The 26,038-nt window shown below is 43.4% G+C and overlaps 2 protein-coding genes, 1 long non-coding RNA gene and 2 other non-coding genes across 7 annotated transcripts in view; 3 read left to right on the top strand and 2 right to left on the bottom strand.

Annotated features, from left to right (window-relative positions):
- Nucleotides 1-4,011, bottom strand: part of LOC136699415 (sphingosine kinase 1) — a 32,356-nt gene extending 28,345 nt beyond the window's left edge. The window contains exon 1 of the mRNA XM_066674117.1: nt 3,588-4,011. Within this exon, the coding sequence (XP_066530214.1) occupies nt 3,588-4,011 (424 nt within the window). The remainder of the gene's footprint in view (nt 1-3,587) is intronic.
- Nucleotides 4,012-5,549: 1,538 nt separating this feature from the next.
- LOC136699523 (uncharacterized) lies at nt 5,550-7,118 on the top strand. Its single transcript, XR_010803648.1, has 5 exons — nt 5,550-5,687; nt 6,250-6,332; nt 6,441-6,488; nt 6,790-6,846; nt 7,026-7,118. It is a non-coding gene; the product is annotated as an uncharacterized lncRNA (long non-coding RNA).
- LOC136700560 (small nucleolar RNA SNORD49) lies at nt 6,644-6,721 on the top strand. Its single transcript, XR_010803776.1, has one exon. It is a non-coding gene; the product is annotated as a small nucleolar RNA SNORD49 (small nucleolar RNA).
- LOC136700557 (small nucleolar RNA R38) lies at nt 6,891-6,962 on the top strand. Its single transcript, XR_010803773.1, has one exon. It is a non-coding gene; the product is annotated as a small nucleolar RNA R38 (small nucleolar RNA).
- Nucleotides 7,028-24,492, bottom strand: LOC136699522 (fas-binding factor 1 homolog). 3 transcript variants are annotated; one of them, XM_066674292.1, is made up of 29 exons: nt 24,097-24,492; nt 23,642-23,669; nt 23,512-23,556; nt 23,253-23,328; nt 22,886-22,946; nt 22,487-22,537; nt 22,229-22,364; nt 22,059-22,139; nt 20,124-20,240; nt 18,356-18,488; nt 17,800-17,969; nt 17,559-17,655; nt 16,960-17,427; nt 16,778-16,846; nt 16,457-16,539; nt 15,332-15,444; nt 15,076-15,210; nt 13,033-13,133; nt 12,701-12,907; nt 12,490-12,597; nt 12,228-12,367; nt 11,806-11,924; nt 11,551-11,673; nt 10,266-10,451; nt 9,714-9,890; nt 9,479-9,616; nt 9,274-9,373; nt 8,216-8,346; nt 7,028-7,232 (listed from the first exon to the last, which is right to left on the bottom strand). In XM_066674292.1, the coding sequence occupies exons 1-29, from the start codon at nt 24,097-24,099 to the stop codon at nt 7,149-7,151; spliced, it is 3,480 nt and encodes a 1,159-aa protein (XP_066530389.1). In that variant the 5' UTR covers nt 24,100-24,492; the 3' UTR covers nt 7,028-7,148. The 3 variants fall into 3 exon arrangements, with proteins under 3 accessions (XP_066530389.1, XP_066530391.1, XP_066530390.1); XM_066674294.1 differs by having other exon boundaries at nt 8,216-8,334; XM_066674293.1 differs by having other exon boundaries at nt 23,253-23,325.
- Between the last annotated feature and the right edge of the window lie 1,546 nt (nt 24,493-26,038).

The raw sequence follows: 26,038 nt of genomic DNA, 5'->3' as shown, positions 1-26,038 counted from the left end.
TGGGGCTTCGGAGCAATGGATCTGAGTTGTCTGGAGTGATGGCGCTTCCTCCAATACCTGTGAGATAAGACTTATCCAACATCAGAGCCTGAATTCAGTTTTCACTGTCATCAAATCCCCCCAAATCATGAAAAATCAGACCATCACTGTACAGTTTTAGAACAGAGCCATCACTGTAATCCATTCTGATTCATTTAATTTAGCTTGAGATGAATATGAAGTGAATATGATGCTAATTTCATCATTAATGTTGGTTTTATGCAGCAGTGTAAGTCGTGTTTTCATCTCAAAAGAAGAGCAGGAGGCGAAGTGACCCAGAGATGGAACCGAAGCCAGGGCGAAGACGGCCAATCACACTAATGCTACATGAAAGGCCCGGCCGGGTGCAGTGACCTTTAAGGGGGACTGGTGGTCCGCCAGAAAGCAAATCCCCAACATCAGGCTGGGCAGATGGCACTGCTGCTTACAGCTGAAAATCTGACCAAGGATCCAACCCCAGAGCCATCTGCTTTATTGCAAAAGAGCTATTTATGCCCGGTGTTCAGGCTGGATTCTTTACTTTCCTTTACCCAAACTCATTTAAAATACATCTACGCTCCTAAATAGTGCATTATTGGCTGCCCTGGATCATGCATGCACAAGAAACACAAGCTTATGAATTAAGCATATGGTGGCAGTGTGTATGACAGCGGCAGACTGCTGTGCACCAGAGGCCAGGCTCCAGTGCCTCACACACTGAGAGAAGTGAGAGCTGAAAACCACATATGAAATGCTTCCCCAACAGCAAATGTTCTATAAATATGTCACTGTAATGTAATATATAATGTGTGTGTGGTCATGTAGGTATTTTAGCTGATGTGTGCCAGTCTAAAGTCACCAAAATACCAATCAAGTGTAGACTAGAGGGGTATTAAGTACCTAGATTCCTCCAGGGAATTCAATAAAATGCTTACAGCCTGATATTATGTGTCTTTGAATCTATATCACATCGAACATTGAGGTGGACGGGTTTAATTTACACAATGACAGGAGCCTGAGGCCGTAGATGACACAGACTCACTCAAAGTGGACAACTTACCATCACCTACTCTAATGTAGACCCTATTCAGTAAGTGGCTGGTGATTATATACTGTATTAGAAACTAGACAATATTTGTTTTCAATTTAAAAGTTGAGAAATGATAAATTATTGACCATAAGTTTATAGTTATTTTTTAGTAGGGCAGAACATTCATTCATTCATTATCTGTAACCCTTATCCAGTTCAGGGTCGCGGTGGATCCAGAGCCTACCTGGAATCATTGGGCGCAAGGCGGGAATTCACCCTGGAGGGGGCGCCAGTCCTTCACAGGGCAACACACAGACACACATTCACTCACACCTACGGACACTTTTGAGTCGCCAATCCACCTACCAACGTGTGTTTTTGGACTGTGAAACCGGAGCACCCGGAGGAAACCCACGCGGACACAGGGAGAACACACCACACTCCTCACAGACAGTCACCCGGAGGAAACCTACGCGGACACAGGGAGAACACACCACACTCCTCACAGACAGTCACCCAGAGGAAACCCACGCAGACACAGGGAGAACACACCACACTCCTCACAGACAGTCACCCGGAGGAAACCCACGCAGACACAGGGAGAACACACCACACTCCTCACAGACAGTCACCCGGAGCGGGAATCGAACCCACAACCTCCAGGTCCATGGAGCTGTGTGACTGCGACACTAACCTGCTGCACCACCGTGCTGTAGGACAGAACAGTAAATTGAAAATTAATTAATGTTGACATTCAGAAATTGTAATCAACGTAATCTCTCCTATATAATTTAAAATATTTTATTCTTTTAATTTTTTTTTGTTAATTCTGTTGTGTCCACCACTGGGTTCATATACAGTCCCTTTAAAACTACACAACAACGCCTGTAGTCACGTGACGTGTAGACACTTCTGTCCATCCAGTCTGCCACATGGAAGCAATATGAAGGAGAACCTAAATACAGAGGCCAACCGAGCAACTCGAGCAGCTTGTATTAAAAAAAACCCCAAAACAACCAAAAAACAAACAAAAAAAAACCACACAAACATGTATCTATGTCAACACGAGTAAAAGCAAAAAAAAGGACCAGACAATCTACTTAAGAACACAGTGCTAGCGGTGCTACAGAGAGGTTCATCGATGTAGCATTCACATTCCCATTATGCTGGACATATACAGTTACGTACTGTAAAGTCCAACATTATAACTCCTCTAACAAGAAGCCTGACCTGTATCTGCTTTTGGACCAAACTATCACTTTAAGAGGATGGAACAATCTCCCTGTGTCCATTCATTAGTTATGACAGCCTGCCCCCGCTAGAGTTCAGAATGAGTCCTTACACTGCAGAATTTTAAAGCCAACAGCAGTATTATGACTTCCATCAGTTCCTTCCAATGACACAAATACACACACAGTCTTGCCTCCAAAGATTTAAAAGGCATTGCGTAGTCTTAACTATAACTACTACTATCCTAAACCTAACATTTATATTAAGGCTTAACCCTCACTTTACCCCAACCCTGACCTTATTCATAACCAGCCAAACCCTAACCTGAGCCTAAACTAAACTATAAATTCTACCAGCCTAACCTACCCTAACCTTAGGCTAAACACATATCTTCACTTGAAAATATAATGCTTTATATTATGGGGAAAAGATTTTTGTTTCTATAAGGAAGATAAGTATCTACAATGTGAGGATGTAAACAGATTTTGGTTCCCACAACGTGATATATTTATAAAGAACATAGACATATAGAGTCCTATATATATATATATATATATATATATATATATATATTCATTATCTGTAACCCTTATCCAGTTCAGGGTCACGGTGGGTCCGGAGAACACACCACACTCCTCACAGACAGTCACTCGGAGGAAACCCACGCAGACACAGGGAGAACACACCACACTCCTCACAGACAGTCACTCGGAGGAAACCCACGCAGACACAGGGAGAACACACCACACTCCTCACAGACAGTCACTCGGAGGAAACCCACGCAGACACAGGGAGAACACACCACACTCCTAACAGACAGTCACTCGGAGGAAACCCACGCAGACACAGGGAGAACACACCAACTCCTCACAGACAGTCACCTGGAGCGTGACTCGAACCCACAACCTCTATGTCCCTGGAGCTGTGTGACTGCGACACTATTTTATTCCAAGTAATTTTGGAGCATTTCTATTGGTCCGTTCAGCATGAAACTTTCACAAAGCCAAAGAACCTACATGTGTTTGAGACTGGGATTATGGGAGGAACCCGTGGAAAACACACACCTGGAGAACACAACAGTGACCCGGGGTGAGTACCTCCTGATACTAAAAGACCACTCCAGCTGATTCCTATTGAAGCTATTGGATGGTGCTCTGTCCCCACTGAGCACACAGTTCCCCTTCTCCACAGCCCGGAGCTGGAGGAAGGGTGGTTAATACCCACGCGCTGGTTGTTCTGGCCCCACGCTCGTCTACGGCTGATCCATTGAAACACATTCCGAGTTACCACTGAACTTACAGCTACTTACCGTGCGTCAGCGCCGCGAGTCTCGCGGCTCTCTGTGTCAGTGCGCGCGCCCAGCGCTCCGCCTCTTGCAGTTCCGCCGCTGCGTCTCCATGGCGCACGACCCGCACCCTCTGCTCCACGCGCCGCCGCGGCGCCCCACGCGCGCTCTCGCCGCCACCAAGGCACCTCCACCGTGCGCGCGGGTAGAAGAACGCGCACACGAGCGCGCCCTCCTCATCCTTACACGCGCGACACCCCACGCAGTCCGCGAGACTTAGCACGAGTGAGGAAGAGGAGGAGGAAGATGAAGGTGAAGATGATAATGATGAAGATGAAGTTGGAGGGATTCTCCGCACTATGAGGCTCGTGTCCGTTAAGGTCACGGAGAGTCTGATCTCCTGCTCCGTGGGGTCCGTGAACTCCGCGCGCAGCTCGCGTGCGGCCATCCCGCGCGCTTGGTGCAGAGTGAATGTAGACGGGTTATATGTGTGTGTGTGTGTGTGTGTGTGTTGGTGTGAGTACAACTGCTGTGGGACAGTCACTTAACATCTCCCTCTAGTGGCAGAGGCCAGGAATGACAACTAAAGTGTCGAGGACAAAATAAGAAAAAGTTGTAAAATTCTTCTTTGAAATGAAAATAAAACCTTCCGCTCCAGCTACGCGGGTGCGACTAAAAATGGCTGTTCATGAGCTACCCCAGTGAAATAGAATAATATTAAAAATAAAAACATTTTTCCCTGACCACTCTGCAAAGCACTTCTCTGGTTCCATACCATTCCTGGTCAATACATCTCGTGCAAACGTTTCAGCAACGTTAGTCATTTATTCATTCATTATCTGTAAGCACTAATCCAGTTCAGGGTCGCGGTGGGTCCAGAGTCTACCTGGAATCATTGGGCGCAAGGCGGGAATACACCCTGGAGGGGGCGCCAGTCCTTCACAAGGCAACTCACACATTCACTCACACACTCACACCTACGGACACTTTTGAGTCGCCAATCCACCTACCAACGTGTGTTTTTGGACTGTGGGAGGAAACCGGAGCACCCGGAGGAAACCCACGCAGACACAGAGAGAACACACCACACTCTCACAGACAGTCACCAGGAGGAAACCCACGTGGACACAGGGAGAACACACCACACTCATCACAGACAGTCACCCGGAGGAAACCCACGCAGACACAGGGAGAACACACCACACTCCTCACAGACAGTCACCCGGAGGAAACCCACGCAGACACAGGGAGAACACACCACACTCCTCACAGACAGTCACCAGGAGGAAACCCACGCAGACACAAGGAGAACACACCACACTCCTCACAGACAGTCACCCGGAGGAAACCCACGCAGACACAGGGAGAACACACCACACTCCTCACAGACAGTCACCCGGAGGAAACCCACGCAGACACAGGGAGAACACACCACACTCCTCACAGACAGTCAACGTTAGTCAGGCTTGAATGACAAACGTCTTATAGCCTATGGGTGAGAAATAAAAACGGCTGTGTAACGGAAAAAGTGTATGGGAAACAAAAACGGGTGGTTTGTGGATTAAAGCGGGTGGTGAACGAAAACGGACGAAGTACGAAACCGGGAAGAGTATGAAACGGTCTGTGTATGAAAACGGGTAGAGTGAAAAGTGCAGAAATGGATAGAAAACCAGACACGGTACAAACCGAAAACAGGTGCGAAAGGAAAGCCTGTTAGTTATTTAGAGTAAGCTCTGGCAGAGTTCATCAGAAACATCATGTATATTTTTTTCTCACATGGTCTATCAGTCACAAGTGAGTTTCTTCACTTCTAATAATTCTAAAAAATATTTTATATTAAATAAAGTTTTTTTTAACGTTTTAACTGTATTACTTCTAAGATTTTTGATCCAAATCTGTTTCCTACACCGCGTTTGGCGGGTTGTGCTCTCTTATTGGATCCGAGTCACGTGGGTCGTGGCGTCACTGCTATAAAGCCCGCCGCCGACCAAACGCTCGCTCTTTTCGCCTCAGAAGCACTGAGCTGTCGGAGCTGTGTGCAGCGTTGAAGAATACTAACACGCGTTCAACATGTTTAAGAAACGGAGGTTTCACAGGGACACGATAAGACCACCTTAAAACAATGTAAGTTTGTTTTTATAATCGAAGAGCTCATGTTAAATATTAATTTATATCAATTAAGTATTGAATTCTGAAGTGACTTCAACTGTGAAGCTAGCTAATGTTTTTTTACTGCTTACACAAGATGAAAATGCGTGGAAGTTGTAAGGAATAAGCTTTCAGAACAGCAAGAGTTCTGTTAAAATATCCGTAGCATCTGGCTAATGCTAAGAGGCTAACTTGGTTTCTTTGAAAACGGTGCACGAGGGCGCTGAGTTAAAGGGGACGTCCACCACCGTTAGAAATTTGAAGGTGTCCAGATACGTTTCATTGCACACAAAATGCTTGCTTTTAAAGAAACTCTACGAGATGGATGTATGGTTTTAAGACTTGATTTAAAATGCAAGCGTTGGTGACTCTTGAGCTGGCTATTTACGTCTCAAATTGATTTATACAGGAGTTTGATTCCTATTAACTTAGAGAACACACCACACTCCCGGAGGAAACCCACGCAGACACAGGGAGAACACACCACACTCCTCACAGACAGTCAACTTTAGAATGACCGAGCTTTTTTCTTTTTAAGGTCATTGAATACTGAAGTCTTACCAGAGAGAACTTGTTCACTCCCTGAGGGACCACGTGGCTTCTGATGTTTGGTGATAACAGGTAAAATAAATGAGTCTGTGCAGCTGCTAGATCTGTGTTACAGGTTTTTATGGTCTTGTGGGGCTGACTAGTTTGATTTTGTTAAGTTGTGCCCCCTTGTTTTAACAGGTACCTGAGAAGGGACTTGCCAGCTGTACGTCAGATACAACAGGAAAGGTAAAAATGGCTTGCTGTTCACCAAAATGTACCTTTTGGGACCCATGCTCTGCACATTTATCACCAGTCCCAGCCTACTGCAAAATTGAGTTGGGGTTGGTTGTGATGAATGAGGGGCAGTAGCAGTGTTCATAGTGTGGGGTGTCTCATTGATTTCCTGAGATGAAAATGCTACATAGGAAGTGCCGTCTGATGCGATAACTGACGATGGTAAAAGCTAAACTGTTCTGAGGAATGCTCTGTGTATACATCTTTATTGCTAGTAATTTTGCAGTATTACTAACGGACCACTTATTCTCAGGTTGCAGGTCCCTGTGGCGTGGGGCTGTCCTGATGGCTGTGGGTTGAGAGAGATCAGGTATGAGTGATTTGAACATCTCAAGCTATGGTTAAATAAGTCCTTCAAGTCAGTGATGATATTAAGTTATCCCTGTCTTAAATGATCATGTGGAGACTTGGTAACCTGAGACTTGTCTTAAGAAATTTGGGGAACACAAGGTGTTGTATGGTGTGTTCTAACAGTGAACTGTATTTCAGGTGAACAACCCTCCTGAGCTGGTTTCATCGTGCACCTCAAAGACCAAAGGACAGAGGCTGATTTACCAAGTTTTATTAACATGTACATGTTTATTTCATATTTATATAATAAAAGTCTGCTGGTCATGCAGTGTGAAAAGCTGAGTTGTACGGTGCCTTCTTCAGTGTGTCAAGGAAAAACTGCTCATCTTGAAGGAAGTCCCGGTCCTAAAATTAGAAGGATATTAAATTCCATTGGTAATTCACAATGGGCAGGGACAAAAACCCTAAAGCCATGAAAGCTGTTATATACTGTCCCAACTCTTATATGAACTGATATAGGCTTTGGTTGGTGGCAGTAGGCACCATGGGATTTCAGACCAAGTACAACAAGGTAAAACTATAGTCACCCTAAACTGCAACAAGACTTACAGAAACTAGTCAAATGAATGGCTGAGTGAAGTCAGATTCAGGACAAACTTGGCGTCTTCCTTTAATAGAGTAAGTTAGACTTGTCTGTATCATTTCATGAAATATTAAAGGCTAAGCAGCAGCTCTATGAAAGTGTCAAACTAAATACAGTGGAGTTTGAGTTCCTAACTTGTGTTTATTGATAGTCAGAAAACATGTTATTTCTTACTAATTGAAGGAATAAGGTTTAAAAGACCGTTTAGCTTATTGCTAGGCTATTGTCATGAATAATGTTGGTTATTTAGCTAGATACTGTCATAACAGTCAGTCATAACGGTGTTTTACCGCGGCGTTGTTCACCAGTGATGTCACGGTTGCGTTCAAGAATTTCTGTAGCGAGCTCGGGTTTTTCCGTCAATTTAATAAAATTGTCAGTAACTATAATAATGTGAAATATTCATGGAGGTCCATTAAGTGGTGCTTAGCCTTAAAAGAATCAAGTCTGATAACTATCTGCTCTAGTACTTGTTTAGATCACTGAGCTAGGATTGCAGACAACTCTTGAGATGAGTCAACTCGTTTCAAAGTGTTTATATAATATATAAATAAAAACCCTCCTACCTAGTGCATACACCCAGTTCACTAGGTTAAAAATGGTTGGCATCATTCATGGTCTGCTAACAGGTTTTGTAGTTAAATGATAATTCTGGGGATGGGCCACTCTTATGCTAATGGACAGAACCAGAGGCTCATCAGGTCCTTTAAGCAGCAAATGTCAAAATAAAGCAACAGCATTATACCTTTTCTGCTGTGTGTCGCAGCAATGCCAGTCTTGCCTGCAGCTCTGCTGAAATCCCACTGGAAACATTCACAGATGGAGGAGCCACTACTGAGGCACCCAGCTGAGTGCTGGCAAACGCTGGAGTCAAATGTAAAGAAACAGAATTGATATTTTGAAGCCCTCTTCCTCACTTTTGATCAGTCATAAGAGAAACAGCTGAATGTTCATTTGTGTGCATGTCACTACCCTAAAGCAAAACATGTTCCTTGTCCTTGTGAGTGTTTGTCTTGTTGAGAATTGTAGAACTCAGCACTGTACTGAAATGAGATGTGCATCATTCTCACCTGCAGTAATGCTAAAGTGATGAACAATTTGCTGTAAAGGTAAATATCAGCCTATGTACACATCATGCTCTTGAAGATAAGGATGGATTAAGCAATATAAGGTTAAAGGAAATTCAAATATCTCAGTTACATTTTTATTACCAGGAAAATAAAACGTGTGTGTATATAATTTACTATAATTAATATTAGTATTTCATTGATTTTGTTTCAATAGTGTGTTCTTGAAATTAATAAAAGTGTTTTTTCTTATCGCCAAGAATATCGTTATCGCTACAACACCGTGATATTATTTTAGGGCCATATCGCCCACCCCTAGTATAATACACAGGAGGTCCTCGGGTTACGTCAGTCCCGAGTTACAATGTTTCGTGGTTACGACATGTCTCCCATTTACTGTATAAAGCCTTGTTTCGACTTAAGTGGTTTTGCGTCGTAAACGTTGTAACGTGAACTTCGTGTTTGGTGTGTGCGGCGCAGCGGAAGAATACACGGTTACGCGGCTTGGGACCGAGGAGGATAGGTGTTAGGATAGTATAAGTACGTACAGTATGTACGTATGTTCCGACTTACACCAAAAATCGGTTTACGACGCGATGTAGGAACGGATCAACGTCGTAAGTCGAGGACCCCCTGTATATTTAATCGTTTCTAGTCTTAGGTTAATAACATTTAAAAAAAAAAACAAAGTATCATAAATAAAAAGAAGAGGGCTACTTTTCTCAAATTACTAAACCTGTAAGTAATGGCGTAGTTGAGAGAGGTAAGGGGTTGATGGGATGGCTTTCTCTCAATCTCTCCACCTCTCTATGATGATCATTCATCTTCATTCGCTCCTGTGGAAAAAAAAGCTGTTATATCACACAGGTTCTCTCCTACATTAAATGCTATATTACGTTCGCAGCCCTAAATGATCCCAGGGTGTAGAAGTGGAAAGCTACCTGCTGTAGGCTCTGCTCCTGCTTCCTGAGTCGCTCCATCTCAGCGTGGATGGTGCGAAGTCGGGCTTGGTGCTCCTTCTCCAACTGGCTGGAGTCCTGGAGTGCCCGCTCACCCTCCTCGTATCGTTCAGACGCAAGCTACACAGGGCAGGGAGATTTAAAAACAATAGATTTTTAAGCTGATAAAAGGAATAATTAGGCATGCATGACTATGTTAAGATATATTTGGTCGTACCTTGCTGAAGCTCTCCACCTCCTGTGCACGGCTTTTAAGACGAAGAGCAGCTGCACTCAGTTTCTCTTTCTCTCTCTCCAGATCTTCTCTCAGCTTATCCAGCATTTCTCGTTCTCTTTGTAGTGCATCCTCTCTCTGCTTCAGCTCACCTGCTCGCAACTTCAGCTCAGCCTGCTCCTGAAACACACATGTATATACACACACGGTCAAAGTTGCCAATGCAGGCTTGCTATCAATGTGTTATTCTGTAATAACAATGAGACTAATAAAAACGTAAGTTAAAGTAATGGGGATCTGGAGGCCCTTGGAACTTAATGAGTCTAAAAAGACTCATGCGCTGGTGACAAATTAAAGTTTACTACTTCTATGATAAGGTCACTGGGTTTCGTCACTTGCTGCTTATCTTTAAAGATTCTTGTCCATGTGAATTCCAACAATGGGAGTCAGTCAATGACTCACTAATGGCCTTTTCTAGGTTACTACATTTCAGTGTATATTTCATACGTCACATATGAGACACGTGTGTGTGTGTGCGTGTTTATATGGCCCTACCTGTGCGATGCTGATGATGGAACCCTCTCTATGTGCCTCTCTCTCGATAGCTCTGCTGGCTTCACGCTCCATTCGTTCCTGGCGAACTTTCTCCTGAGTGTGGAACTGTGTCCACTCTGCTGCCAGCTTCCTCCTTTCCTCAGCACAGCATTGCATCACTGTCTGCTGCTCCTCTAACAGAGCAGACTGGCACACACATACATAAAAAGAGAGAGATAGATAAGGGCAGAGAGAAGACAACCTAATGTAAAATAAACAGGTTCACTACTGAAGATAAAGTCAGTGACTACTCTACTATTTAACTCGTACTGAAGTGTATTATGCCTACTGGTACCGATGCCAAATCCATGTTTTATTAATCCATAATATAGCATTGATAAACTCACGCAAAAAAACCCACGCAGACAGTCACCCGGAGGAAACCCACGCAGACACAGGGAGAACACACCACACTCCTCACAGACAGTCACCCGGAGGAAACCCACGCAGACACAGAGAGAACACACCACACTCCTCACAGAAAGTCACCCGGAGGAAACCCACGCAGACACAGGGAGAACACACCACACTCCTCACAGACAGTCACCCGGAGGAAACCCACGCAGACACAGGGAGAACACACCACACTCCTCACAGACAGTCACCCGGAGGAAACCCACGCAGACACAGGGAGAACACACCACACTCCTCACAGACAGTCACCCGGAGGAAACCCACGCAGACACAGGGAGAACACACCACACTCCTCACAGACAGTCACCTGGAGGACACCCACGCAGACACAGGGAGAACACACCACACTCCTCGCAGACAGTCACCCGGAGGAAACCCACGCAGACACAGGGAGAACACACCACACTCCTCAAAGACAGTCACCCGAAGGAAACCCACGCAGACACAGGGAAAACACCAATGCAAACATATCGTAAATAAATAAAAAAAAAAAACATATCCAATACACAACCACTGTTTTGAAACAAATCAACACAGCGGCTCCAGAATAGAGAGACCGGAGATAATCATTCTTATGTAAACAAAAAAGCCGGTAAACACATATATAAAGTCCATATATTGTACGATATGCTGGCAATATATTTATTGTGACAGGCCTAATAACAACATCCATAAACCTCCCCCAAAGTAGAAGCAATTACCACAGTAAAGAGGGACAAACTACTGTTGATTTCCTACCCTTTTTTAGGAGAAATGTTGGATGAGGAAATTTCTACACTGTGCTGTGTAGTTTATCTAGGTGTGTGTGTGTGTGAGAGAGAGAGAGAGACACCTTTGCCCTTTCCAGCTCCTCTCTTTCCATAGAGATATGCTGCATCATACTCCGTCTCTCCTCCTCCAGACCTCTTAACGCTGACTCAGCTTTAGCCTGCTCTGCAGTCACCCTCCAGCGCTCCTAAAAGAACAGAAAAACTCCCAAGTTTCCACCTGGTAGGCTTGCATGGTTTTGTTTTGCATGCTGTGTATGTCATGAATTTTGGTGGAACTGCCGTGTTCCAGTTTTGTTTTCGTCAAACTAGACAAGCACCTGCTGAAGCTGTCTTTGTTGCTCGGCCAGCTGTGTGTCCATCTTGGCTATGACCTCTTTGAGTCGGGCCCTCTCCTCGCCCATCTCCCTCTGCTGCTGGGTCAGACGGTCCTGCAGAACTGAGACAGGACACACAGGTATATACACAATCATTAAAGAAATCAGCACCCAACAACACACACAAGCATGCTTAGATTAGCCAGGTTTTTCTGAATTGTTCCTAACCCCCAATGCCTCTGTCAACCAAGGCTGGGAGCCCAATAGAGCACAGTGGCCCTCCATCTTTCCCTGTTTAGTCTGTGGATTGTTTGCCAAAGCAATTGGATAAAAGAATGACGTAAACATCTGCTATACATTGGCTTTCCCAGACTAACCATAGCTCTAGATCTTTAAGGACTAAGCAATATGATTTATATCTATACCTCTCAGCTGCTCGTCTCTTTGTCTGGCCCCCAGCTCCAGACCCTGCGCTGTGTTTTCATGAGTGATCTCAACTCGAGACGACAGATCACCCAACCTGCGGGAAAACTGCTCCATCTGCTCGATCACTACTGTCAGAGACCTGTATAAGTAAGATACAGACAAATGTAGCAGTCTGAAGTGTTTGGGAGGAATATGTAAATCTATGTGAGGTAGCCAGTGTAATAGGAGTGTGGTGGTGGTGGTGGGGGGAGTGGGGCATACCTTGTCTGTGAGGTAGCACTGGTGACTGCATCAATCTCTTCATCCTTCAGCCTCCGGAGTCTGTGCACCTGCTCCTCATGATCTTTCTTCATCTCCAGTATGGACTTCCTAAAGGCAGAGTGGACACTAGTCAATGACGTTTTTGTACCTCACTATCCCTCCACGCGCCTCAGTATTGTCATTTAAACTATAACTGAAATACGCAAGTCACCTCTGGAGGTCTCTTAGTCGTTCCACCTCTCGGTCACGGTCCTGCTGGCACTGTGCCAGCCTGCGTTGGTGCTGTGCCTGTAGTTCCGCTCTTTCCTGCTCTGCCATGCGAGTCACTGAGGCCAGACGCTCCGCGAGGTCCTCATTCTCAAGCCGAAACCGCGCCTCCCGCTGAGCGACAGACTCGTCCAACAACTTTACACGAGCCCTAACACGAGAGCAAACAAGGACTACGAGCTATCAGTGACATAGCTTTATTCAGCTCTTATTAAAACTGTTTAAAAGCCATCATCTCTGTGTTTCTGTGTTTATTTGTTCCCGTGGGGATGTTACCTGTGAGTGTTTTCCATTAGTTCAGTGTCCTGTTTGTGTCTCTGTTGGACGCTGTCCAGCAGCATCTGGATCTGATCTTTTTCCAGCTGGAGACTCCTCAGCTGTCAGCCAATAGAAAGACACAATTGGTATATTTGGCACATATGTGAGTGTGATTAATGTACCAGATTGTAAAATATATGCGTGCCATTTGTGTGCTATTGATCTACAAATAATATACAGGTGCTGGTCAAAAAAATTAGAATATCATGAAAATCTGATTTAATTTCATTCAAAGGTTTCCATTCAAAAAGTGAAACATGTATATTATACTCATTCATTACACACAGACTGATATACAGGGTGGGCCATTTATATGAATACACCTTCATAAAATGGGAATGGTTGGTGATATTAACTTCCTGTTTGTGGCACATTAGTGTATGGGAGGGGGGAAACTTTTCAAGATGGGTGGTGACCATGGCGGCCATTTTGAAGTCGGCCATTTTGGACCCAACATAACTTTATTCTTTCATGAGTTATTTACAAGTTTCTGACCACTTATAAAATGTGTACAAAGTGCTGCCCATTGTGTTGGATTGTCAATGCAACCCTCTTCTCCCACTCTTCACACACTGATAGCAACACCACAGGAGAAATACTAGCACAGGCTTCCAGTATCTGTAGTTTCCACTATTGTTTTTCTTGTGAAATTCCCAATAAGTTTGATGTGTCACATGACCCTCTTCCCATTGAAAAACAAAAGTTGGATCCAAAATGGCCGACTTCAAAATGGTCGCCATGGTCACCACCCATCTTGAAAAGTTTCCCCCCTCCCATATACTAATGTGCAACAAACAGGAAGTTAATATCACCAACCATTCCCATTTTATGAGGTGTATCCATAGAAATGGCCCACCCTGTTTATCAGTCTGTGTGTAATGAAGGCAAAAGGAGCCCCAACTAAGTACTGAGTGCTGTACATGCTCATACTTTCCATATTCATACTTTTCAGTTGGCCAGCATTCTAAAAATCCTTTTTTTTGTATTGGTCATAAGTAATATTCTAATTTTCTGAGATACTGAATATGGGGTTTTCATTAATTGTCAGTTATTATCATCAAATTAAAAGAAATAAACACTTGAAATATATCTGTCTGTGTGTAATGAATGAGTATAATATTCAAGTTTCAATTCAGTAATGGAATTACTGAAATAAATCAACTTTTTCATGTCATTCAGCACCTGTACAAATCAGTGTGTGAATAAATGTAATAATACATTTTAAACAGTTTTTGCAGTTAAATCCGTCTGTCAATAATAATAGTGAAATTATTTCAATCCCATAAGAATCTATAGTGTGGGAAACTTTCATTCATTCATTATCTGTAACCCTTATCCAATTCAGGATCGCGGTGGGTCCAGAGCCTACCTGGAATCATTGGGCGCAAGGCGGGAACACACCCTGGAGGGGGCGCCAGTCCTTCACAGGGCAACACACACTCACACCTACGGACACTTTTGAGTCGCCAATCCATCTACCAACATGTGTTTTTGGACTGTGGAAGGAAACCGGAGCACCCGGAGGAAACCCACGCAGACACAGGGAGAACACACCACACTCCTCACAGACAGTCACCCGGAGGGTGGACACGTGGAGAACACACCACACTCCTCACAGACAGTCACCCGGAGGAAACCCACGCAGACACACCACACTCCTCACAGACAGTCACACGGAGGAAACCCACGCAGACGCAGGGAGAACACACCAACTCCTCACAGACAGTCACACGGAGGAAACCCACGCAGACGCAGGGAGAACACACCAACTCCTCACAGACAGTCACCCGGAGGAAACCCACGCGGACACGGGGAGAACACAACAACTCCTCACAGTCACCCGGAGGAAACCCACGCAGACACAAGGAGAAGCTGTGTGACTGTGACACTACCTGCTGCGCCACCGTGCTGCCCAAATTATATATGAGACATTTTTTAACCTGCTTTGGTAAAAACCAATCCAAATTTAATCAAGGTTTTAGATTCATTTTGTGAAGGTACCTGTCCCTCCAGTTGTATCATTTTAGCCTGGAGTGAAGCCACTTCACCAGTTTGTTGTTCTGCATCTCTCCTCTGCCTCTGTACAGAACCCAGCTCCAAAGTCCCTCCTAAATTCCACAACTGAGCCTGAGCCAGCTACACACACACACACACACACACACACACATATATACATATACATTTAATACATGATAATATTCTACTATTTTTGGTAAGCATTTAAGCATACAGTGAGCTCAGAAGACTATTTTTGTACCTGTTGTTGTAGTAGTAGCTGCTGAAGGCCGTCGGCAGACAGAGTAACTTGTGGCTGTGTGGAAGAAAGCGCTTGCTGCACAGGGGCTTTAACCTCATGTTTCTCCTGAGTCACTAAGAGAGAGGGGGGGGGGGGCACTACACTTAATCATCATAGGACATAAGTTCATTAGCTTTTCAGAAGTATCTCATGGAACGGCGTTGTAACTAACGAAATGTCAGGTACTGATGTCAGTTTAGTTGAATCCATTATTCGGATCAGGAGTCTGGAAACTCTTGGACATACAGTGCAAAAGATACCAACTACATCACTGCTAAGCTCTTACAAATGCTTGATCTAACAAACCCAATTCAACTCAAGCCTTTACCGTATGTCTCCGAACTGAACCGTATGCAACAATCAGCCATATATCACTACCGCCTCAATGACCATACAGATGAACTTCCATACAGATGTTGCTCCCACAGAGCCAGTGTGATTTGGGTGGAGGATGGTTCTCAGCGCTGCGGTGGCACTGATGTGGTGGTGGTGTATTTGTGTGTGTTGTGCTGGTACAAGTGGATCAGACACAGCAGTGCTGCTGGAGTTTTTAAACCCACAGGGCGACTCCTGGTCTTAGAATTGTCCACCAACTAAAACATCCGCTAGGTAAATAAATACCTGCTCGTTGGTGGTCCAGATAATGAAAGAACAGTCTGCAATTGTAGAACTACTGGGTGCATGCATACAGTCAGTGGACATACCCCTACTCTGTACAGAATACCTACAATACACTGCATTGGAAAAGTGGTCCGGGGGGGACTAGGTCCAGTTGGGTTAGGGATAGCTCAATGTGCACAAGCAGAATTATTAGATAACAACAGTTAATCTCATAATATTTTAGTAATCCAAAATAGCTAAAAAAGCTTAGTCACACATTAGGATTGCTCTGAAACTACTGAAGCAAACAGATGAAAGTGTAAAAACAAAGATTGTATAAAAGTTACCTAGAGGTGGAAGTAGATCAATGTGTAACAGAGAGAATGGAGAGTGTGTGTTCAATTTAAATCCTTCTAGCCCAGGGTTAGTAGCACCTACTTTTATCATGCTTAGTCTCAGTGATCTAGCAATGGTGTTTCAATGTACCAGGTGTGAGTTGGGCTCCTGTGTTAGGGTCTGGGGCAGGCGTGGGGCTCTGGAGTCTGCCAGATTTCACAAGAGACTCGCTGCTGTGATAACAGACAAAAAGATAAATAAATAATGGAAAATATAAAGTGGGATCTTAAAATTTCAGAAAATGCAAAATTTTTCATTATTTACAAAAATACTCCCAAAATGGCCGCTTGTATTTCTTTTCACTTAAAATACTTAATTTTAATAATCTTCATCAAATATCTAACGTTGATTTAATAACTGCTGCAAGGCAGAGGAATAAATAAGCTGGTGTTCAGTGATGTGTTTTGATACCTGGGCTGTCTGCGAGGCATGGCTGTGTCTTCCTGTCTCCTGCGTGGAGTAGATGTGGCATTTCGTTTGCTGTGAACATGAAAGATGTGATAAAGTCAATAACTAAGAATGCTCCAAATTCAAACGATGATTGCTCTGATGTAAATCTTTAATGGGGTCTTTTCATCTCCATGCATCCATACCTGAGGAATGAGTCCAAGTCTACCTCCTCTCCAAGCCCCAGAGATTCCTCCTGCCGCTTCTCTCTGTCCTCTGACCGTTTTGGAGTTTGAGTTTTTCTCTTACCAAGCGCCCCAGCCAGCCAGTCCTCCTCTGATTTCTCCTCCTCTTCTTCTTGCTTCAGCTGGATGCTGGATAGTGTTTGTCTGGGGCTCTTGGGAGAGGACGGTGCTGCGCTGAACTCTGTGTTTTTGGACGTTTGTCCTGCTCGGATGGAGGGCTTCCCAGGCCCGTGTGAGGGAGAGGGAGGTTTTAAACTCTCGGTTGACCTTGTAGACTCTTTTATCTCCTCCTCGTCCTGGTTTTCGTCCCGTTTGAGGCCGAGCCAGTCTGAGGCGGGTCGAGCGGGCCGTGCGGAGGTCGGTGTGGATGGAGTGGAAGGTTTGGACCTGCGGTCTGGAGACTGAGAGCTGATATCTTCAGTGGAGAATCTGGAGGAGGGGATGGAAAGAAAAAGTGTTTTGTATATACACTATTTTTGTGGTGGTGTAATGATTAATGGTTAGCAAACCATACTTTAAATAAGCAGTAAAATAAAAGTGCCAGGATTGTGTTTACTTACCTTACAGACTGTCTGCGGGACTGCCGTCCTTCTGGCGTGGACACTACAGTGGGCTGGTATGAGCCGAAGGTGAAATCTTCCTCAACAAACATGGAGTCTTTAGCCAGATGAAAAAAAAAAAAAAGTTATCAGTAGTCACTTTCTACCACAGTTACATTATTATTCCATATATATTTTTTTAATTGCAACATGGCATAGGCCTTAACTTTCAACTGATGAATTGTGAATTCATTTCTGTTACCTTTGCCTGAGGAGCCTTTCTGTGGCTGTCTCTCTGGTGTTTTCTCCACTGCTCGCTCTGGCTGTGCTGTATCTTTTTTCTCACCAGTGATTGGTCTCTCCAGGAGTCGTGGAGATGTCCCAATGCCCAGAATCTCATCCAGTCTCGTACGTGCCCTTTTAGGAGCATCACTGTGCAGGAAATATACTGATTATTTATTATTATTATTACTAATTTAAAAAAAGTATTATAATCCACAGTCAAACCTAGAGAAACGTATGTCAAACCAAGCTTATAAATCATTTCAAATATTACTGCTGATACATTGTTATTAAATGAATAAAGATAATAGCATGTTGTAAAAATAACATTTATATTCATAACAAACAATGCCTTTAAAACAGCTATTGGACACACTATTTAAATTTTCCACTAATTGCGATCAGAAAAGTATTGTGTTTTATGAGACTACAAAAAAACTGTAATTTTGGAGGTAATATTTAATATTTTATTCCTTTCTACCTCCAGATTTAAAACGTGTTTAACTGAATAAAATGACACTGAACTGAACTCGAACCTTTCTTTCTTTGGCGTGAGTCCATTGCCTTTCGCTTTCGGAGTGTCACTGAATCCCAGTGCGTCCATCAGGTCATCTCCATCATCATCAAAGGTCAACTCTTCTCGTTTCTTAATTGCAGCGGCAGGAGAGGCTACCAATGAGGTTTAAAAGCCAGCAAAAACACTTTAGGCCAAACTTATCATATACATAACACACCAGGTTCAGACTCATGGTCCTTTTCTTACGCTGAATAAATTGGATCTTACTGTGATCTTACATTTCTACACTCAATGTCCACTGACTATATTAGTATATAGTTATACAATTACAAGATGTAGCGCAGCTGTAGTTGGTGGACAATTATCACTCTGCAGTGTCACTGCAGTGATGAGAATGATCCATCACCCAAAAAATACCTGCTCAGTGGTACTGTGGGGATTGTGACAGAGTGAAAATGAGCTAACAAAGTATGTATAGCAACAGGTGGACTACAGTCTGTAATTGTAGAACCACGAAGAGATGAATAACAAGTGGAGAAACAAGAAGGTGGTGGCACAGTGGCGCAGCAGGTAGGTGTCGCAGTCACACCTAGGGACCTGGAGGTTGTGGGTTCGATTCCTGCTCCGGGTGACTGTCTGTGAGGAGTGTGGTGTGTTCTCCCTGTGTCTGCGTGGGTTTCCTCCGGGTGACTGTCTGTGAGGAGTGTGGTGTGTTCTCTCTGTGTCTGCGTGGGTTTCCTCCAGGTGACTGTCTGTGAGGAGTGTGGTGTGTTCTCCCTGTGTCTGCGTGGGTTTCCTCCAGGTGACTGTCTGTGAGGAGTGTGGTGTGTTCTCCCTGTGTCTGCGTGGGTTTCCTCCGGGTGACTGTCTGTGAGGAGTGTGGTGTGTTCTCTCTGTGTCTGCGTGGGTTTCCTCCGGGTGACGGTCTGTGAGGAATGTGGTGTGTTCTCCCTGTGTCTGCGTGGGTTTCCTCCGGGAGACTGTCTGTGAGGAGCGTGGTGTGTTCTCCCTGTGTCTGTGTGGGTTTCCTCCGGGTGACTGTCTGTGAGGAGCGTGGTGTGTTCTCCCTGTGTCTGTGTGGGTTTCCTCCGGGTGACTGTCTGTGAGGAGCGTGGTGTGTTCTCCCTGTGTCTGTGTGGGTTTCCTCCGGGTGACGGTCTGTGAGGAGTGTGGTGTGTTCTCCCTGTGTCTGCGTGGGTTTCCTCCGGGTGACTGTCTGTGAGGAGTGTGGTGTGTTCTCCCTGTGTCTGCGTGGGTTTCCTCCGGGTGACTGTCTGTGAGGAGTGTGGTGTGTTCTCCCTGTGTCTGCGTGGGTTTCCTCCGGGTGCTCCGGTTTCCTCCCACAGTCCAAAAACACACGTTGGTAGGTGGATTGGCGACTCAAAAGTGTCCGTAGGTGTGTGTGTGTCTGTGTTGCCCTGTGAAGGACTGGCGCCCCCTCCAGGGTGTATTCCCGCCTTGCGCCCAATGATTCCAGGTAGGCTCTGGACCCACCGCGACCCTGAACTGGATAAGGGTTACAGATAATGAATGAATGAATGAAACAAGGAGGTGGTTATAATGTTTTGGCTGATCTGTGTATTGGCCTTTATTTTTTTTTTTTACAACTACAGAAACTCTAACAACTGTTACTGGCCAGGCTGCTCACAATTGGTCAAAGAGCTAATTTGCATAACAAATATCAGTGTTGTGTCATTGATTAACAATTGAATGGACATTCATTGCTATTGTCTTGTTTACTATAACTGTAACTGTGCAGTACCAGTGCAGATGGCAGAGTGCTGTACCTGTTTCATCTTTCTTTTGTCTAGCTGAAGTTGGCTTTTCCGTTTTCCCTGAGAAAGTGGTCTTTGGCTCCTTGTCCTGATTGTCCAGCAGGTCATCAAGAGAATTTCCCAAGTCATCTGTGCAAAGGCACAAATACACATTCAATTACTCCAAAGACTAATTGCATTGTATTTAAGCCTCTTCTGCCATAACATCATGACCACCTCTTTGTTTCTACATTGAGGATACATTCTCTCAGCTCCACTAACTATACAGGAGCACCTTGCAGTTCTACAGTTACAGCCTGTAGTTTATCTTGCTGCTCTGCATACTTAGTGTGCCCCTTTTTCCCTGCGCTTCAATGATCAGAACCCCCACAGGACCACAGGAGAGCAGGTATGATATAAGTGAGGGATCATTCTCAGAGCTGCAGTGACACTGATGTGGTGGTGTGTGCTGCGCTGGAACAAGTGGATCAGAAACACCAGTGCTGCTGGAGTTTTTACAAGCCTCAGGGTTCCTGTGAGACTAAGAATAATCCACTAGCTCTGTGATGGTCATTGAAGAACAGGGGGTGGGGCAACAGATGGAGTACTATCTGTAATTGTAGAACTAAAAAACATACATAAATGGCAGTAAATGTAGGAGCCTGGATATTGTAGTAATTTCATAGCTGATCAGTGTATATTCATCCTGATACCTTGTTTGGCAGGTGGAGATTCAACAGCATCATCATTATTATCCTCATCTGAAGTATTGCAGCATTAAACACACAGAAAGAAGAACCCGTTTTCATGTTTCTATTAGAGGGGGGGTGGGGGGGACAGGAGGGATGAGGTCACGCCCCTCGCTGCCGTTGTATGTTTAGCTGAATCTATGTGTGCTTTTAGGTCCTTTACACCTTTATTTACTACACAAAAACATGGGAATTTCTTTTTTAATTCATCCGAGAACTTACATTTACGTTTCGGCATAGCTGCTCGAGATGAGGGTAGGTACACGAGCTTTGCCTGACGTAAACAAGGACTACTGACGTGCAGACTGACCAATTAAATGTTTACAGAGAAGGTTATCGACCAATAACAGTAGCTCTACAGTCAGACCGTCCAATCAGAAGATTTTAGGCTACTTCACCACGCCCCCTTCTCACTCAAGCGAACCAATCGGAGTAGGGGAGGGCGGGACTAGTTTGTGAAGGAAACTTCTCGAAGTTCTATGTAAGCTCTAGAAAAACAAAGTCCCGGACGTTTGTGAAATTCCGACCGGACATTTTTTTAAGCCTAAAAAGGAGGACATGTCCGGGTAAAAGAGGACGTCTGGTCACACTAATTACGGGTACATTCTCATAAAACTAATCCTGTGTGGAGAGGGCTTAAGATGGCGAAAGGTGTGTAAATGCTCAGTTATAGTCGCGCAGGACACGAACCTGAGCGAGCTGCGTGGGCGTTTATACTTGACGCTAACGTTTGGTGCAGTATTCTCCGAAAGGACAGGTGGCATTACACTACATAACCAGTGAAAATGGGCGGTGCTCTTGGTAGCGCGGCGCGAGCGGTGAGCGTCAAATCACAAAGTGCACGACGCGCGGGCGCTTCGCGATTGCGTCACTTTTGGCGCGGACCCTAGCGCCATATTAAATGCCAAGTACAAACCTAGCTTAAGTGAGAAATATTTATATAAATGATGACAGAAAGCTAATTAATAATTGCAAGACAATTGCAATAATAATGCAAGACATGCAAAAGAACATTCCCACTAATTAATAATGAGAAATATACAATATGTGTAGTTTAATACAGAAGAACATTTTTAATTTTATTATTTTGATGCCATGTGAATGGCTCTGTGTCAATAGCCATTCCAATATATTACAAATAAGTGGACATGCACACTGTGATATGCCTGTTATGAGATCATGGGTAAATAATGTGTGAGATGGAGGTAGATACACCCACCCACAAAGCTGAATTTCTTGTAGCCTCTTGCTGGGGCAGCTGGAGCCGAGCTGGGCTTCCTCTCCTCGGGCTCTGCTGCTTCTATAAGAAGAAATACAACGAGCCCCTGAGAAAGACATGCAAAAGAACATTCCCACTAGCTTGAAGATGCTTAGTCACTGCTAACTCACGACTTGTTGTGGCCTCCACTTCTGATTTGGCTGCTCCTGCTTTAGATCCTCCAACTGGAGTAGCTTTACTCTGAGCTGGAGCTGAGCTGGGCTTTCTTTTTGAGCCAAACAGATCAGCGTCCATGTCATCCATGTCCTGTAGACCAGTACAAACCCACCACAATATAAGCACTTAATTAAAAATGTTAAGGACAACAACAATGACAGGAACTTCTAATATGAGTATCAACCCTTCAAAATCTAAAAAAAGATGGCCACCTTCATGCTCTCCAGCAAAGCCTTGGGATCCGCCTCAGAGACATCAGAAACCTGCAGATACAAAAATAACATTTACATTTAGAGCATTTGGCAAACACTCATCCAAAACGACTTACAGTTTAGTCATGTTACACAAGTAGGTGAATAAAGTGTGAGAAGTTTTATTGGAATAGTTTTTGTGGTTCTGTAAATAGGGACTTGAACCCCTTTTTGCAACAGTGATTCCCACTAAACTACACCAATACTTTTACCTACAGAATTTACATTACCTACTACTTTTACACAGATTCAGCATTACATTTAAATAAAGACAGTGTGTTTATGTTTAACAACTTGTAATAACAGTGAATTTGTACAGAAACAACAGCTTTGGAATTAGCAAAGAATAACATGTCTTACATCATCGTCCTTCTCAGCCTCATTGGCCAGTTTACTAAAGAAATCATCGTCCAGCAGAGATCTGAAGATTTCAGCAAATACACAGTATGCTACAATAAGATTGATATACAGTAAGATGTATTATAAAACCACCCTAACTATAATAAAAACCATTGTGGAACACTGTAGTCCATACAGTTTACAGTTTTCATGAACTGTGATTAATCATAGATATAATTTAATATATCACAAAATATATTGTTTTTAGTTAACTACGGGGTTTTCTTATTGTAATATATATATATATATATATATATATATATATATATATATATATATATACTAAGTAAAAGTGTTCAGTGAAGTTCTAAAACCAGAGTTATTTTACCTTTTGCCAGAGCGTGAGGGTAGGACACCTGTGGATCTGCTGAGTCCAGCTGTTTTGGTCTTCATGGGGAGGTCTACTGGACACAACAGCAACAAAAACAATTTAACAGCATAATTAACTGAGTTTCAATCTCAATAACAGATAGTTTAGTTACAACAGTTACACAGTCAGTGTGATTCGTGGAAATCCATGGAGAAATAAACTAACATTACGACTTTTTCTGTCAAAGGGGTTAAAATAAAAAAAACAAGATGCATACCATCACTGTCCCCCAGGAGATCGTCCAGCACATCATCGACGGACCCTAAAGCACCAGGCAATGTTCAATTCAGCACATGTAAATAACTGTAATTGATATTATGATCATTTATAAAGTTTAAAGCACTTACCCCTCAACCCCTTCTTCTGTTTTGAAGTCTAAAGTAGTTGAAGAAAATAAAAGGTTAAAAATTATTTCTGGATTTTTAAGCAAATAAGGCATGCACAGGCAAATCTGTCCAAGACTGCAATACACATACTACTGCAGCTTGAAAGCCCCTCCCCGGAAATGAAAGGGATTAGTTCCTTAGGTTTGTGATGTATGAATCCCTGGCTGTAAGAATCTGCACGTTAAATTAACATTATATATAAATATATATATATATATATATATATATATATATATATATATATATATATATAATATATATATATATATATATATATATATATATATATATATATATATATATATATATAAACACCAGGTTAAATACATGATGTTCACTGGAGGGGGTATTTAAAATATATTACTACAGAGAAGCCAAATTAAGTTTTACTGTGACTTTTATTTTAAAGCACTCACCATAACCGCTACTCTTCAGCTTCTTTAAATAAATCAGACCAGACGCTATGTGAGCGTCCACGTCGCCATTGGCAACAACATCAACCACTAAACCCACATCTCATTAACAGCTAACATTACCTCACCATATTTTTACTTTCCCGACTGTTTTAAAACACTAAAATGAAGTATTTCATAACCCACAAAGCACTGCTTTATCCGACTTTCCGCTTCTTCATTCAAAGTCGAGAACTATAGACCAGATTTAGCTTCGCTAGAGAGTTAGCCTTAGCTTAGAAATAGCTATTAATGCCAAAAGAGACGAAAGGGAATCCGAGTTTATTTCTCTGAACAGGTCTGTATCTAAATATTCTTTAAAATACATGTGCCGCAACTATTTCAAAGCCCTTCTCGTCTTCAACGGCAGCAGTTTATTTTGAAATCCCCTGGTTGACTCTTTGCGTGTTTCCTGTTTTGGAATGGTGAATTGTGGGTAATGTAGTTCTTACCTGAAGGCATACACTCAAATATACCTTTACACCCTGTTGTGTACGCTATAAAATATAATGTATAAGTTAAAGGTTGTTGGCTTGTACATCTGTATAACGCACTACGAGTCCAAAATGAGTGGCTCTGATATGTCTCTGAAACATCCGTTATTTGTGCTGATTAGCAACAAAAAATGCAATGAGGGAACTTGGCATGCGGCCATAGAGGTTAATTTTTTTATCTGTCGTCTTTTATAGTTTATTTAGATTTTAAATTAAAACAGTATAGTAATATTAGTGGTGTTTGCCGAATATCTAAACTACCAATTAAACACAAAATCGATCACTTTTGCATCGGTTTGCTGCTGCCACCAGGGGGCGAACACATTGCGTTTTTTTCTCCACATCTCAAGAGCTACTTACAAAATGTGTATTGGGACTTGTAAAACAGACATTTGTGATACTTCAACTCAGAATTTCAAGGCCGTTTAAGTATTGTCATATTAGTAAATTCTAAACAGGACTATGACCAAGAGTCGTAGGCCTAATGAGCCATTGGGGTTAAAGTGTCATATACCTACAACATATTTTTAAAACTTAGTCACTAATGAGATGTATCTGCCCACAATATCTCTGTTTAATGCTGGAAAACCAAACTATATCATTCACTGCTCAAAAAAATAAAAGGAAAGGGAGGAGATACCAGGAGATAGGCCAGTACACCAATAGACGTGGAGTGGGTCGTAGGAGGGCAATGAGGGTGGTATGAGGGCCCAACATCTACAAGTGGGGCCGTTGTGACCCATTGTGAGACCATATGTTGGTGCAGTGGACCCTGGGTCCCTTCTAATGCACGACAATGCCAGGCCTCGTGGCTGAAATGTGTCAGCAGTTCCAGCATGATGAAGGCCTTGATTGCTATGGACTGGCCTGTCCATTCCCCAGACCTGAATCAAACTGAGCACATCTGGGACGTCATGTCTCTTTCCATCCACCAAGGCCATGTCGCACCACAGACAGCTCAGGACACCCCTCAGGAGAACAATCCGCCGCCTCATCAGGAGCATGCCCAGGCAGCGTAGTGAGGTCTTACAGGAACGTGGAGGCCACACACACTCCTGAACCTTATTTGAACTTGTCTTGAGGAATTTCCACTGAAGTTGGATCAGCCTGGAATTTGATTTTTCATTTTATTTTCAGTATGATTCCAAATCCAGACCTCCATGGGATAATAATTTTGATTTACATTTCATTCATTGAGGTCTAGGACGTGTCTATTTTTTTGAGAAGTGTACACATAACTCACAGAGGACCCCACAAATAAACACACAAGAAATCTAACGTGGAGTAAAGCGTCATTTATTAAGTAAAGTGTGACAGCACTTCACATTATAAACATTCAGATGAATCTCACGTATACAATTAGCCAACGAATCTCAGCAATCGAATAAATCTCATTAGCATTTGGACTAGCA

Source organism: Hoplias malabaricus, chromosome 6 (genome assembly GCF_029633855.1).
Source record: "Hoplias malabaricus isolate fHopMal1 chromosome 6, fHopMal1.hap1, whole genome shotgun sequence".
NCBI lineage: Eukaryota > Metazoa > Chordata > Actinopteri > Characiformes > Erythrinidae > Hoplias > Hoplias malabaricus.
The sequence above is the reverse complement of the archived record's forward strand: the minus strand, read 5'-3'. Positions and strand labels throughout refer to the sequence as shown.